Here is a 16701-nt window from a genome sequence, read left to right on the forward strand (position 1 = left end):
CCTAGTTCCTCTTATTCCCTGTCAAGGCTGTATCCCCACTTTGAACTTTAGGGTACAAATGTAGGGGCCTGCATGAAAACTTCTAAGCTTATCTACCAGCTTAGCTCTGGTCCGCTGCCACCATCTTAAGAATTCCCTCCCTGGGAAGCCTTGAGAAACCTTTCACCAATTCCCTGGTGAATACAGATCCAAACTCCTTGGATCTTAAATAAGGAGAAATTGACCCTTCCCCCCTCCTTCCTTTCACCAACTCCTGGTGAATACAGATCCAAACCCCCTTTGGATCTTAAAACAAGGAGAGATCAATCAGGTTCTTAAAAAGAAGGCTTTTAATTAAAGAAAAAGGTAAAAATCATCTCTGTAAAATCAGTATGGAAAATAACTTTACAGGGTAATCAAACTTAAAGAGCTCAGAGGAATCCCCTCTGTCTTAGGTTCAAAGTATAGCAAACAAGATAAGCACTCTGATAAAAGGTACATTTACAAGTTGAGAAAACAAAGTAAATCTAAGACGCCTTGCCTGGCTTTTACTTACAATTTTGAAATAAGAGAGACTTGTTTAGAAAGATGGGGAGAACCTGGATTGATGTCTGGTCCCTCTCAGTCCCAAGAGCGAACAACCCCTTAAACAAAGGACACACACAAAAGCCTTCCCCCCCCTCGAAGATTTGAAAGTATCTTGTCCCCTTATTGGTCCTTGGGGTCAGGTGTCAGCCAGGTTACCCGAGCTTCTTAACCCTTTACAGGTAAAAGGATTTGGAGTCTCTGGCTAGGAGGGATTCCATAGCACTGTACACAGGAGAGCTGTCACCCTTCCCTTTATAGTTATGACATTCCCATTAGCACTGAGGTATAGAAGTTCCTATGGTAACCTATGGAATATCCTCACCAGGAGAGCTTGAGGGAGCCCCACATCAGGATGGCCCCTAGCCCAGGGGTGAGGCAACTCAGCTGAGAGGTAACCTGTTAAAATTCCTCAGCTGGAGGTGGGGACTTAAACTGGGGGTCTCCTGCACCCCAGGTGAGTACCTGATTCACAGGACTGAAAGTTATGAGGGAGCTTCTCCTCCCCACCCCCACTATTTTGTGTAAGCAGGTGACGGGGATGGATCACTTGATGATTACCTGTTCTGTTAATTCCCTCTGGGGCACCTGGCATTGGCCACTGTTGGAAGACAGGATGCTGGGCTAGATGGACCTTTGGTCTGACCCAGTATGGCTATCCTTATGTTCTTAAGTTAAGCTAACCGATAGGGGCACAAGCTGATAGGTGAGCTCTGAGCATGTGGACCAGAAGGGGTCCTGCTGGTGAGATAGTCAGAGGAATATTTACTGTCTCCTGGTTTGTGCATTGCCCTGGGCTTTGGCAAGAGATAGGCCGCCAGGCGCCTAGATGGTGGGTGTGGGGCCACACTGCATATGCATGTAAACAGAAACATAGGCACCTAGGGACTGTACTGCAAAAACGTAGGTGCCAAGCAGGGTTTGGCAGTAGCTGAGCAAGGATTTTGTGAATCCCTGTGAGTCCTGATTCTGGGATTTTAGGAGCCTAAAGTGGCAGTCAGATGTGTAAGTCTGTTTTGTGTCTCTAGCCCTTAGTCTCCATTGAAAATCCCATATACAATGACCAATTTCCTTTTTCAAAGTGATATGCAGAGTTGGTTGGAAAATGGAATTTCCCTTCTATGGGAAATTCAGCATTGCAATATTTGTTAACCAACATGGCAACATTTCCCACAGACCAAAAATTCAAAAAGAGTTTCAAATCAGGAGATTTTTTGTTTGATAATGTAGAGCCATTTTTTTATAATGTCAAAATATTTTGGTTCAATGTGATAAACATTTTATTTCATAATGACAAAAATGTCTTATGTTAGATAAAATACTATATATTATCTATAATATTAAATATATGGGACAGTGGAACAATGGAAATGGAACAGATGCCTAAGGAGGTTGTGGAAGCTTCTTCACTGGAAGTTTTCAAAAGAATGCTGGGTAGCCACCTCTCTTGGGTAGTTTAGATCCAACAAATCCTGCATCTTGGCAGGGGGTTAGACTAGATGACACTTGCAATACCTTCTAACCTTATAAAACAATACTAAAGGTGATATTTTAGTATAAAAGTTGACAAAATAATTGTAATGATAATCTTGAAATAAAATATTTTTATCTTATTGAAGTGAAATGTTTCAACATTAGGTAAATATGTTTTCAGGTAATCAAAATGAAATGAGAAACCCTAAACAAGTTGTTTCATTTTTTCCCCCATTTAAAACTTTGTGCTCAAATAGACATGCCCTAGGCAAAATGTTGCAATTTTGATCAAACTCAATTTTCAGATGGAAAACAACTCAATGGAAAAGAGCTTCAACAAGCTCTGCTGATATGGCCTTTGGATGATGTTACAGTTAGAAATATTTCTCTCTAGAACTGAGATGTTCCTTAATTAGAGCCAGTCAAACAACAGGGGAATAAAGATGGGGACTTGGAAATCTTCTAATGGCATTTGAAATTTCATTGAGAAGTTAAAAATTCCAAAAATTCCATGAGCTCTGTTGATTTGTAACAAATAAGAAAAATATTTTGCAAAAAATATTGTCACTTTTCACACTTTATCATAATTCAAAAAAAATCAGGGAAAATCAAATTTTTGAAAATTACAACAAACTCCATTTTAATAGGGACTATGTATACTAAAATGTGAACAAAAATGGGGGTAAATAATTGCAGATGGTTTTGTATTGAAGTTCAAAATCTACATAAAATATCATAGAAATATTAAATTCGAAATATTTTAACTAGTTCAATATGAAGGATTTATCCTTAGAGCTTCCCATTAGGGGACACTTCCCTCAGTACTCAAGATGACTCTCAGGGTATATTCCAATAAGGGAGATTTCTCTTTAGAGCGGAGCTATTCCTTGGTGTACTGTCCAACTGGAAGAAAATTGCCTATGTTTTTGGAGGAAAGATCTTGATTCCCATTCTTCGAATTGCTCTTTTAACATCCTTGTTCCTGAGGCTGTAGATAATGGGGTTCAGTATTGGAGTCACCACCGAATAGAACAGAGAGAGCAACTTGTCCACATCCAGGGAATAGCTGGATTTGGGACGTATGTAGATGAAAACGGCTGTCCCGTAGAACAGTACCACCACAGTGAGGTGCGAGGAGCAGGTGGAGAAAGCTCTGTGTCTGCCTTTGGCAGAGCTCATTTTAAGGATCGTGGAGATGATGTGGATGTAGGACACCAGGATCAGCAGGAAGGGCATCATGATGACGAAGGCAGCTGCCACAATGATTTGGAACTCGTTCCAGTAGGTGTCCCCACAGACCAGCGTCAGCACCGGCTGGATCTCACAGAAGAAGTGGTTGATCACGTTGGACCCGCAGAAAGGCAGTGTGAAGATAAACGTGGTGTGGCCCAGGGCCACGAGGCTGCCACAGATCCACGAGCCGGCAGCCAGCCGGACACACACAGTCTTGTTCATGATGGCCGCATAGCGCAGGGGGTTACATATGGCGCTGTAGCGGTCATAAGCCATAACGGCTAGCAGGCAGCACTCTGTCGCTCCAAGTAACAGAAAGAAATACATCTGTGCAGCACAACCGACAAAGGAGATAGTTTTATCCTCTGAGAGGAGGTTGGCCATCATCTTGGGCAGGGTGACAGAGGTGTAGCAGATCTCCAGGAAGGACAAGTTCCTGAGGAAGAAGTACATGGGGGCGTGAAGGGCTGGGTCCACATTTATAAGGATGAGGATGAGGATGTTGCCCAGCACTGTGATGAAATAAATACATATGAACAACAGAAAGAGAAGGCGCTCCATATGCGGGAGGTTAGAAAAGCCCAGTATAATGAACTCAGTCACTGAGGTGTGATTTTCTCTGATCCCTTCAGGATATTTCATCTTGAGAAATACACACACACACACACACAAAAAATTCATTATTTTGATACAGCATTTAAGTCAAACAAAACTATCTTCATACTTAGATAGATAGATGTCTATCTCCCTCTCTCTCTCTAGACATCTATCTATCTTCATACATACTCATCTCTTTCTCTCTCTCCCTAGACATCTATCATCTCTCTCTCTCTCCCTAGACATCTATCATCTCTCTCTCTATCTTCCTATCTATCTTCCTACAATCTCTCTTTCTCTCTCTCCATACATATCCATCTATCTATCAGGGCTGACATCATATTGGCCAGATTCTGTCCTCACAACAAGTGTAAATCCACGGAAACTTCACTTAAGTCAATGGTTCTTAGTTGTCTCAGTTACATCAAACTTAGACTTGTGTATCTCCAAAACTGCATTGGAAATGCATCTGTTTTATACCAGTCTCAGTCAGTAGAGAATTTGCATGAATTAAGTTGCAACTGTGGAAGGTTGAATCCAGCACAGTGAATTTACACTGACGTAACTAAGATCAAAATCTGTCTCTCAAAGCAGGGATGTTGCAACGTAGATACAACAGAAACATACGCAACTCTCAGCTCACATGTGATATAGGCAGTGGAACTATGTAGATTTGTCAGCAAAGCGTATAGCTGTTTCACCGTACTTCCCACTACATAACAGTTTGAACAACAAACTGTGGAAACACATGGATAGAGCATTTTTAATCAGTATGCTACAGAAATGGCCTGATTCTCTTTACACTTATTCCGGATTTATAGCAAAAGTGCTCCACTGACATCAGTACCCTCAATCCTGATTTCTTTCTCTTCCCTCCCTCCACCTTTATGCATTTAATTCTGTTTCTGCCCCTCTTAATCTACCCTCTAACCTCTCTCTTACTAACATTTTTAACCTCTCCCTTCTCCTCACCCCTCCAGTTCTAACCCCCTCCCAATCCATCTTTTTTCCCCTTCCCTCTCACTGGTTGCACCAGTGTAAAACTACAGTACAGGAAATGAGAGCCAAAGCATTTCTCACTCTGTGACCTCAAGATCATATACATGAAAGATGATTGGCTCTCTTGGATGTACACTTTTAAAAGGAACCTGTATAATTTAGTTCAGTTTTGATTGTTTGTTTTTAGTCTACACGGAGCTGGATCCACACTGAATTCAAGGTGGGTGTTTAACCCCTTTAGGCTCTGCTAAAAATCCAGGCATAGATTAATATAGAAATGCCTGAAACTTTGTTAATGCAGAGTTAAAGTTGCCCAATGAATCCATTTTACCTTTCCAGAATGTGGAGAATGGTTCAACTTAAACCTCCGAGAACCAGGAAATGACCCATTTACCCTGTGACTTACTTTCCTTTCTTCACACTCTGATCCATTGTTCAGGACCCAGATTACATGACCCAGTCTTTCATCTTCCCTCTATTTACTCACCTTGACAATGTTGCAGAAGTAAAATCAAACATAAGGATTTTAGGGCACTTTAAAATATTGTTATTAGACTAGAAATCTTGATATCAGGCAAAAACTTCTAAAAGCAGCTCCTGCAAAATGCAAGCAGCGTGCACATGACAGATCCTCTTGAAACTACCAAGCACAGGGCTGTAACCCACAATCCGGGGCCTGAACCTCAGTTTCAATGATCACCATGTATCACCTTAAATCATCCAGACACTGTGACAGCCAGCTCCCTGAAAACCCTCATGTGTCAACAGAGCCCTAGGCTTGCTCACATGTGCACTTCAATCCCTTGGGCACATGCCACCTTGGAAATCTAAACTCTGTTCTTCAGAAACGTTTTTCCAGCATTGCACCCCAAAAGGGGCAGTGGGTGACATGCACTAGCCGAGTGGCTGATTTTGCATGGTCAGAGCTATAGTTTGACCACAGGTATGTTCATATTAGAAGAATGAGATGATTTTGTACAGTGCTGTACTTGAAGGGCTGTGTCCAGAAACCCTTTGCTCACATGTCCCCACATTTTGGCCAGGAACACTAGAAAGCCCCCAGACAAGGCACAAGGAAATTGAAGAGGATCTGAGTAAACAGGCAGATTTTTGATCACTTAGAAAAGCTGACATTTAAAAAATAAAGCTGCTTTGTCCTCAACCTTATTTGGAACAGATCTGGCACTCAGCTGTAATGAATATATTAACAGACGCCAAATGGTCTTTGTCACACTATAATCACTTAGGACATGGTTATTCTTTCTGTTAAACTGGATTAAATCTGAAGTCACTTCACTGAGATCGATGAGGGTATGTACATTTAAACACAAAGTAAATGAGATCAGAATAGAACCATTCATATGCAAGTTTCATAATATTAATGGCACTGGAGTTAAATTCCTGTCGTCACACTCAGAATGAGATGAGAAACAGGACCTGAAATGTTTTACACCGGGTATATAACAGTTTGAGGCATGATGTGAATTTAGCCAGAAAAAGTGTCTAGATTCAGCTCTTTCGGAATAATCTAAAGGGGTTCAGCGTAATTCTACTTGCATCGAGAAATGCCTCACCTACCTCTTCAGCCCACATGCCTCTCCTCTCTCTGTTTCTCAAAGGAATTGGGCAGGGATGGCACTGGAGCATTTAATAGCTTCTTTGGCAAATGCTCTAGGGACCTGCTCCTTGATGCTTCTTAGACTCCCCGTTACAGGAAAACCTAACATAGCTATTAAGCCCTATTCTTTCTTCCCGTGCACTCGGGGAGAAAACAGTTACAGGTTTCAGTGAGAGCAGTTTGGCATTTCGTTTGTTTTTTTGAGTCCGTAGGCCAGATTCACAGTTGTATCAATCGGTGTGGCTCCATTGAAGTCAACGTGCCAGATCCTCCCTGCTGGTGTGAATTGGCACAACTCCACTAAGCTTGTTGGGCCAGATCCCCAGTTGGCGTAAGTCAAAGCTGTTCCATTTAAGTCAATAGTCAACACACCAAGTGGTGTGTACCAGCCTACCCACACTGGAATCTCTGGGGTCACAGCCATGTACACCAGCTAAAGCTGTGACCCTATAGGTGTAGTAGTGACTGACCACTACAGTCTGTAGCGGTGTTGCAGAAGTGGGTCCTAGGATATTACAAAGGTCATATCTGTTATTGGACCAACTTCTGTTGGGAAGAGAGACAAGCTTTCGAGCCACACAGAGCTTCAGGTCTGGGGAAGGTACTCCGAGTATCACAGCTATATACAAAGTGGAATAGATTGTTTCCCATAAGCAGTTAGCACGTATTCTAAAGGACCATTCAAGGTGGAGTGGCCTGTTTACGCCTCTGCAGTCACAGGACAAAAAGAGAGAGTTAATGGGTTACAGATTGTTGTAATAAGCCATAAATCCAATGTCTCTGTTCAGTCCATGAGTTTTAATCCATGTTTACATCACAAAATTATGTCAACACTAGAGACCTTGATTTGGCACCGCTGTACCAATGCAGCTGCGCCGCTGTAAGGTCTCCCATGTAGCCATTCTAATATGACTATAAAAGCTGTCAAGAAAGAAAGAAAACTCTCTCTCACCCTCTGAAACCAGGAGTTCTACCTTGGTTGTCTCCAAACCTGTAAAAGCTGGATGGGTTGAGAGGTATTTGAGGTTTATTTTGTGACCTTGGGTGGGGAGCAAGCCCAGAGACTCTCCAAAGTTGCTCTGCTTGTTTTCCTTTGACATGAAAAGCTGCTTTGTCCTCAGCCTATACATGGCCACACAAGGGAGTAGGTGTCAGTGAGAATTCCCCACCTGTAGCCTGATTAAATACTTAAACTATAAGAAATATATATATATATATATACACATACACACACACACACATACACACAAGCAAGCAGGTTAGTCTTATAGACTACACACCTCATGCGTGGCTGCATGCTGGCTAATTGGGTCTTTGCTCTGCTAGCTGGGGGAGTGAAAGCACCAGTCACCCGTACCTCCTGGGAGCAAATGGAAGGGGAGGGGTGAGACATGGTGCAGAGCAGAAGGCATGTCTGTTCTGGTATCCCTGTGTGTCAGCTGGAAAAAGGACAGCAATGGGAAGAACTGGGCACAGTGATACTCTGAGGTGATACACTGCCAAAACCCAAACAATGTGGGCTGAAAAAAAATAGTTTGGGGGCATCTTTCCCATCTGCAAAATGGGGATAATGGTCATTACATCCTTTAAAAAGTGCATCGCCATCTCTGAGTTATCAATGGAGCTGATTTTCATTAAGGTTGCTGGAGCTGATGGTAGCCTACTGTCATGTACAGCGATTTCTGCATTAGCAGTCAGGGACTCTTGGCTTTCTATCTATCTCTCCATCCCATACACAGTCATCCATCTATCCATTCCTGTAGTGATGCAAGGCATGGTGCCTCCTGCTGGTTGTCTTGGGAATTAGCTCTCCAGTGTATGGAGTGCCCTCTGCAGGCCGCTGTCTCACCTGCCACTGGCCCCCTGTCCCTCCCGGACCCCAGTGCCCTTTACCTCAGGGTTCTGTCCCTGTAGTAACCCCACACTCTGGGTCTCCCCTCCCAGGGCAACCCCCAACCCTCTAAACCCACCTTGCCTCAGCGGCTACTGCCAGTCATAATCTAGCCCCCAGTCACTGGGGAAGACTGCTGTCTGTAATGGCCACTCATCATTGGCAAGGGGTTAGGACCTGCTGCCTTTGCCTATTCCCAGGCTGTATCTCTGCAGCCCCCATACCTGCATAGGCCTTCACTAAGGCCTGCAGCCTGGGGGTTTACCAGGCTGGAGCTCCCCAGCTCCCTTTGCCCTTCCCCAGCACTGCTCCACTTCAGGTACTTTGCTACCAGGCAGCCAGGTCCTTCCCACCCCAGGTGTCAAGGCTGTATCCCTACTTTGAACTTTAGGGTACAAATGTAGGGGCCTGCATGAAAACTTCTAAGCTTATCTACCAGCTTAGCTCTGGTCCGCTGCCACCATCTTAAGAATTCCCTCCCTGGGAAGCCTTGAGAAACCTTTCACCAATTCCCTGGTGAATACAGATCCAAACTCCTTGGATTTTAAACCAGGAGAAATTGACCCTTCCCCCCTCCTTCCTTTCACCAACTCCTGGTGAATACAGATCCAAACCCCCTTTGGATCTTAAAACAAGGAGAAATTGACCCTTCCCCCCTCCTTCCTTTCACCAACTCCTGGTGAATACAGATCCAAACCCCCTTTGGATCTTAAAACAAGGAGAAATCAATCAGGTTTTTAAAAAGAAGGCTTTTAATTAAAGCAAAAGGTAAAAATCATCTCTGCAAAATCAGTATGGAAAATAACTTTACAGGGTAATCAAACTTAAAGAGCTCAGAGGAATCCCCTCTGTCTTAGATTCAAAGTATAGCAAACAAGATAAGCACTTTAGTAAAAGGTACATTTACAAGTTGAGAAAACAAAGTAAATCTAAGACGCCTTGCCTGGCTTTTACTTACAATTTTGAAATAAGAGAGACTTGTTTAGAAAGATGGGGAGAACCTGGATTGATGTCTGGTCCCTCTCAGTCCCAAGAGCGAACAACCCCTTAAACAAAGGACACACACAAAAGCCTTTCCCCCCCCAAGATTTGAAAGTATCCTGTCCCCTTATTGGTCCCTGGGGTCAGGTGTCAGCCAGGTTACCCGAGCTTCTTAACCCTTTACAGGTAAAAGGTTTTGGAGTCTCTGGCTAGGAGGGATCTCAGCACTGTACACAGGAGAGCTGTCACCCTTCCCTTTATAGTTATGACACCAGGGCTAGAGTGAGACTCCTCCAGCTTCTGGCCCACAGCCCTCTTATCAGGGCCAGCTGGGCCCTAATTGAGCTGGCCACAGCTGTGGCTGCTACTCCAATCAGCCTAGCTTGGCTGTTTTAACCCCTGTTCTCCAGGAGTGGGGCAGCTGCCCCACTATGATCCCATACACAGCCATCTGTCTATCCATCCCATACACAGCCATCTATCTATCTATCTATCCGTCCCATACACAGCCAACTACCTATCTGTCCCATACACATCTATCTATTTATCTATCTATCACATTTGCCACTGTAGTGAATTATGACTAAATAGCAACAGAGGGTCCTGTGACACCTTTAAGACTAACAGAAGTATTGGGAGCATAAGCTTTCCCGGGTAAGAACCTCACTTCTTCAGATGCAAGTAATGGAAATTTCCAGAGGCAGGTATAAATCAGTATGGAGATAACGAGGGAATTCACACACATTGTGCTCTCTCATGGAGACTTTACCTCATTTTTTTCTTGTTTCCTTTATTTTTTTAATTCTTAATCTAAAATAGAAGCCATTCACACTGAATCTGGTTTATCTTCCTGTGTCTTTGAAAAGTGTAGCCTAAATTTATAAAGCAGACTCGGGCCAGGGATGGATGCTATGTTTCAATTTTGCAAAACAGAATGCCAGAGCGAGTGTGTTTTCCACCCAGGTTCCATTTAACCCATAACATTGACGTTTGGAGGCAGTGCTTTCCAATGGCTAGTGTCTGAGTTGGAAGTCAAGGGAGTTCAGTTTTATTCCTGGTACAGTATAAAAATGTTATGTTAAAATAATACAACAGTGTATCTGAAATCTTGCTAGGTACTTATATGTCCCCCAGCTGTTTGCTAGGAAACATATTATTCTATCAGCAATAGATTTATCCTCCCAATTACCCTGTCAGGTAGGAAAATATTACCCCCCGCATGAGTAAGAAACACGCACATGGGTACAAGTTAGCTTGGGACTGCTATCATGAATTAGGTACACTTACATGAGTATAGAGGTACGTCTACACCATAGGCGTGCGCAGCCCATTTCATTAGGGTGTGCACCCAGGGAGCCCCACCCTGCCCTAGCCCCACCCCCATCCTGCCCCCCATCCACTCCCTCTTACTTCCCGCCCCCTGACTGCCCCCCTCAGAACCCCCAACCCCCCCTGCTCCTTGTCCCCTAACTACCACCTCCTGGGACCCCCGCCCTTAACTGCGCCCCAGAACCCCTCCCCCTATCTAAGTTTCCCTGCTCCTTGTCCCCTGACTGCCCCCCTAGGACCCTACCCCCTACCTGTCCCCTGACTGCTCCGACCCTTATCCACATCCCTGACCCTAGACAGACCCCCAGGACTGCCAGGCCTATCCAACCGCTCCCCACCCCCTGACAGGCCCCCCCCAGAACTCCTGACCCATACAACCCCCTCTGCTCCCTGCCTCCCCTAACCCCTCTCCAACCCCTGCCTCCTAGACAGCCCCCCCAGAACTCCTGCCTCATCCAACCCCCCCCAGCTCCTTGTCCCCTGACCACCGCCTACAAAGACCCCCCCAATTGCCCCCCCAGGACCTTCCTTGCTCCCTGTCCCGACTGCCCTGACCCCTATCCACCCCCTGTCCCCTGACAGACCGTGGGACTCCCATGGCTACCAGCCCAAGAGGTGCGGGGCAGCCCTAGGCAAGCAGGGGCTGGCTGTGCTGCTGCTGATAGCCTCCCACTCCCGCCCACACCTAACCCTAAGGCTTTTTTGTGTGTGTGAGAGACTCACTGGGCCCCTGTCGGAGCAGGGAGGCAGGAAGCAGTTGATTTGAGCCTGCCCGGCAAACAGCTGAGGAGGGGAGGGGGGAGGAGCAGCCTTCCCAGCCGGAGCTCAGGGCATTAGGGTGTGTTGGGGCACACACTGCACACCCCGTGCGCACACTTATGGTCTACACTCCAGCTTCTACAGCGGCATAGCTATGTCACTGCAGATCTGCCACTTCAGCACCCTGGTGTAGATGCTTCTTACATTGACGGAAGGGTTTTTCTCATCAGCGTAGTTACTCCATCTCTTTGGGAGGTGGGAGGTTCTTCTTCAACTCTAGCTACTGCTACACCTAGGGTTAGGTCAACTTAGCAACGGTATTCAGAGCATGAAACTTTTCACAGCGCTGTGCGACATTGCTAGGTGGATCTAATTTTTTTAAATGTAGACCAGGCCAGAGTTTGCAAGGAATTACTTGGTTGAATTAGGAATATACACAAGAGTAAGATTATCAGAGGGGTAGCCGTGTTAGTCTGGATCTGTAAAAAGCAACAGAGAGTCCTGTGGTACCTTTAAGACTAACAGATGTATTGGAGCATAAGCTTTCATGGGTGAATGCCCACTTCGTCAGATGCATGTAATGGAAATTTCCAGGGGCAGGTATAAATACGCTGGCAAGAATCAGTCTGGAGATAACGAGGTTATTTCAATCAGGGAGGGTGAGGTCCTCTGCTAGCAGTTGAAGTGTGAACACCAAGGGAGGAGAAACTGCTTCTGTAGTTGGCTAGCCATTCACAGTCTTTGTTTAATCCTGATCTGATGGTGTCAAATTTGCAAATGAACTGAAGCTCAGCAGTTTCTCTTTGGAGTCTGGTCCTGAAGTTTTTTTGTTGTAAGATGGCTACCTTTACATCTGCTATTGTGTGGCCAGGGAGGTTGAAATGTTCTCCTACAGGTTTTTGTATATTGTAAGAGTAAGATTGTACATAGTATTATTCTCATGAGTAAGGAATACCAACATGAGTAGAAGTTTGTATGGGACTACTCACATGAGTAAAGAATATCCATATGAATAACAGTTTACATGGGCCTACCCACATAAGCTGATAGAATCATAGAATATTAGGGTTGGAAGAGACCTCAGGAGGTCATCTAGTCCAATCCCCTGCTCAAAGCAGGACCAACACCAACTAAATCATCCCAGCCAGGCCTTTGTTAAGCTGGGCCTTAAAAACCTCTAAGGATGGAGATTCCACCACCTCCCTAGGTAACCCATTCCAATGCTTCACCACCCTCCTAGTGAAATAGTATCTCCTAATATCCAACCTTGACCTCCCCACTGCAACTTGAGATCATTGCTTCTTGTTCTGTCATCTGCCACCACTGAGAACAGCCGAGCTCCATCCTCTTTGGAACAGTTGAAGGCTGCTATGAAATCTCCCCTCACTCTTCTCTTCTGCAGACTAAATAACCCCAGTTCCCTCAGCCTCTCCTCGTAAGTCATGTGACCTAGCCCCCTGATAATTTTTGTTGCCCTCTACTGGACTCTCTCCAATTTGTCCGCATCCCTTCTGTAGTCGGGGGACCAAAACTGGATGTAATACTCCAGATGTGGCCTCACCAGTGTTGAATAGAGGGGAATAATCACTTCCCTCAATCTGCTGGCAATGCTCCTACTAATACAGTCCAATATGCCATTGGCTTTCTTGGCAACAAGGGCACACTGCTGTTGTGGAAAATTTACCACACGGTTGATTTTGGATCAGACAGCCTGAGGCTCCTTTATTGATCAATCAAACATGCATGCATGGGGGAGTCAGCCAAGGCAGCCGAACCCCGCCGACAGATAAAATACGGGACTTATATAGGATAAAACCACAATTAGTAATACATACTTTCTTATCAACATTATTGCCATATTTGGAATACAATATCCATAAAAGGGAATATAGCATAGCAAGCTTTCCTGTTATTCTTAGTTTGCCCTTTGCGGTTTCTTGCTCTGTCACCTGACATCTATTAATCATAGTCTGTTACAAAGGTTAATTCTACTTTTATAATTTCTACAGTTAGTTCTGCTTTTATGATTTCTGCCTACCCTTCTCCTTTTTACCCCCCCCCCCTTTTCTCCTTCCTCCAGGCCACACATACAGTTCACCTGACCATACATACAGTTCACTTGACCAAAGTTTAGGCTTTAGTCCATTTTTCCTCCACACTGCTGATTCATATCCAGCTTCTCATCCACTGTAATCCGCAGGTCCTTTTCTGCAGAAAAGTTAGGAATACTCACATGTGTGAAAGCTTGAATGAGACTACAGGCTGGAGTAAAGGATACTCACATGAGTTAATTTGTGTCTGGGGATACTTACATGAATTAGGAATAGTAAATTTTGGAATGGGACGGCAAGCATGAGTTAGGAATACTCACATGAGCCAAGGTTTGCGTGAGTAAGGGATACTCACTGGGTAAAGGTTTGTATTGATGAGGAATAGCTACATGAGTAAATGTTTGCTTGAGTAAGGAATCCTCAGACGAGTGATAGGACTACTCACAAGTAAGGAATACTCACAGGAATAAAGTTTTACATGCAACTATTTGCAGAAGTGAAGGATTGTTTTTACATGGGACTATTCGCTTGAGTAAGGAATACTCATATAAATAACAGTTTGCCTGTGATTACTCCCATGAGTAAAGAATACTCACCTGGGTAAAAGTTTGCATGGGCCTTCTCACAAGGTAGGAGCACACACATAAATAATGGTTTGTGTGGGACCACTAGCAGGAGTTAGGAATACACATATAATTAAAAATTTGCCCAGCACTCCCCACATGAGTAACAGATTTTGTGACTGATCACAATACAAATAAGAGGTTTCCCTCAAATTTGCTGAAACCCCCTAATGGTCAGTGGATTGGGAGTCAGAAAACCTGGGTTCTCCACCTTCTCAGAGCATCAGATGATGTGAAATGTTGGGCAAGTGGTGTTAGCTCTCATGCCTCAGTTTCCCCATCTGTGAAATAGGGATAATGATACTGACCTGCATTGGTAAAGTGCATCGAGATCTATGAATGAAATGTTCTATATTGAAGCTGGATACAAGTATCTTTGTTTTATAGATGGAGAAACTGAGGCACAGAGCGGGGACATGATTGCCCAAGCTCATCTAGTAAGATGAGATAAACCAGGGAGTGATTCTCCTTTTGCTTACACTGGTGTAAATCAGGACTCACTTTTTGCTCAGCTGATGTATATAGGGGCTTTGACTTCAATGGAATTATACAGGTTTACACCAGACGGAATTTGGCCCAAGTGAATTACACGGGTGTAACTGAGGCAAGATTCAAGCCACAGGTCTCTTGATTCACATCCTGCTGATTGGAACCCTATGTAGATAGACACAGATGCATATACTGACATGTACGGGCATACAACAAAGCCAAGGGAATTCAACCCGTAGCATTAAACATGCCCTTCTTCCTACTGTTTTCACACAGGAAGGAAACATGAGACAGTTTGTTTTCCTGCCCTCATCATCGAGGGCAAACTGAGTTCTGTTTAACAATCCAGGAACTGAGCAGAAAGTCAAGATGCCTGGGTTCTATTCCTGACTGCCACTGACTCTTTGTGGGACCTACACCAAATCACTTCCCCATCTATAAAATGGAGATGTTGACATGGGGCAAGGCTCAGATTTTTTAATATATTTAGGTGCCGAAGGAAGCAGACAGGATCTCAGTGGGATTTTTAAAGGCACATCAAGAGAGTTAGATGCCTAAATACCTTTAAAAATCTGACCCTTCCTGACACAACACACAATTAACCTGTGGAACTCGGTGTCATGGCATATATCGATAGCCATTGATGGACCTATCCTCCATAAACATATCTAGTTCTTTTTTGAACCCAGTTATACTTCTAGCTATTAGCCAAGGTGGCCAGGGACACAACCCCATGCTGAGGGTGACCCTAAACCTCTGACAGCCAGAAGCCAGGAGGGGAAGACGGGTGAATCACTCCATAATTGCCTCGTTCTGTACAGTCCCCTGAAGCTCTGGTAAAGGCCACTGTCAGACTGGGCTATATGGATCGTATGGCAGCTCTTATGTTCTCATGTTGACTTAGATAGCTATGTCCCATTTCAAAAATGACTTTGGGCAGGCTTTTAAAAATATTTATGTGCCTAACTTGCATTGATTTCAATGGGAGTTAGGTGTCTAAATACCATTAAAAATCTGACCCGCAGGCCCAGGACTCTAAGTCCCATTGACTTTCAGTGAGACTTAGGGACAGTTTTTGAGGGTATTTAGGCACCTCACATTGCACATAGGTGCCTAGTCAGAATTTCAAAAGTACCAAGGCCCATAACTCCTATTGAATTCCATGGCAATTTGTCATCTAAGGGCTTCTGAAAAGTGCTCTAGATGCCTAAATACCTTTAAGAATCTCCCACTCCTAAGTGCCAAAGTCACTTTTGAAAATTGGACTTTAGCCCTGCCCTACAGATGGAGAAACTGAGTCATAATGAGGTGAAATGACTTGGCTATGGTCATCCAGGAGGTCAGTAGCAGGGCACAGAATAGAAGCCAGGTCTTCTGAGTCCTAGCTTGGTATCACAGCTACTAGCCCACACGGCCTCTAGACAAGCAGCGGAGAGAGGGAGCATGCATCTTAATTTCATGTTCACACTCGATAGTTCTCATAAAACCATGTTCATCTGTGGAGCTCAGAGCACTCCAATTTACAAAAAGTGTGAGTAAAATTTCCAACGGTGCCTAAGTGGTTTAGGAGCTTAAGATACTTAGCTCCTTTGTAAAGTACTCTGAGATGTGGGAATGAAAAACACTGTAAAACAAGTATTCTTATTAAAATGGCCTGTATATGAGTTAGGAGACTCCAGGCAGGCAACTTTTCATCTGTGCTAAATTATTTTACAACAGGAAAGGACAGGATAGGCATTAGGGCATGTTTCCTAAATGTGCCTCTATCCTTGTTTTGCCGGACCCCCCTACAAGCCCCTGCCCACACGATCACTCCTTGCCATGCTGATGGCCTGGTACCTGAGCTGATGGCCTGGAAGACTCTAAGCATGGTTTGTGCCTGCATGTTAGCCAGGGACTCTCAAGGAACATAACAGAGTTAGGAGCCCAACTCCCACTGGTGTTCAGTTGGAACAAGGCTCCTGCCTGTTTTTGCCCTTTGGAAAATCCAAGTGGAAATTTTCAAAGGTGACCAGTGATTTTGGATGCCCTCCTGGAGCCACCTTGCAGAGGCCTGATCCATAGAAAGACCTGAGCACTACAGGCCCCTTTTGG

General features: G+C 44.5%; 1 protein-coding gene across 4 annotated transcripts; it reads right to left on the reverse strand.

Moving 5' to 3' along the window:
• Nucleotides 1-2955: 2955 nt before the first annotated feature.
• LOC135886859 (olfactory receptor 10C1-like) lies at nucleotides 2956-12452 on the reverse strand. Of its 4 annotated transcripts, none has more exons than XM_065414646.1 (2): nucleotides 12430-12452; nucleotides 2956-3889 (listed from the first exon to the last, which is right to left on the reverse strand). In XM_065414646.1, exons 1-2 carry the CDS (start codon nucleotides 12450-12452, stop codon nucleotides 2956-2958), a joined length of 957 nt encoding a protein of 318 aa, XP_065270718.1. The 4 variants fall into 4 exon arrangements, with proteins under 4 accessions (XP_065270718.1, XP_065270719.1, XP_065270720.1 ...); XM_065414647.1 differs by lacking the exon at nucleotides 12430-12452 and adding an exon at nucleotides 4178-4185; XM_065414648.1 differs by lacking the exon at nucleotides 12430-12452 and adding an exon at nucleotides 4053-4060.
• Between the last annotated feature and the right edge of the window lie 4249 nt (nucleotides 12453-16701).

The sequence above is a fragment of the Emys orbicularis genome, chromosome 12, assembly GCF_028017835.1.
Source record: "Emys orbicularis isolate rEmyOrb1 chromosome 12, rEmyOrb1.hap1, whole genome shotgun sequence".
Lineage (NCBI taxonomy): Eukaryota > Metazoa > Chordata > Testudines > Emydidae > Emys > Emys orbicularis.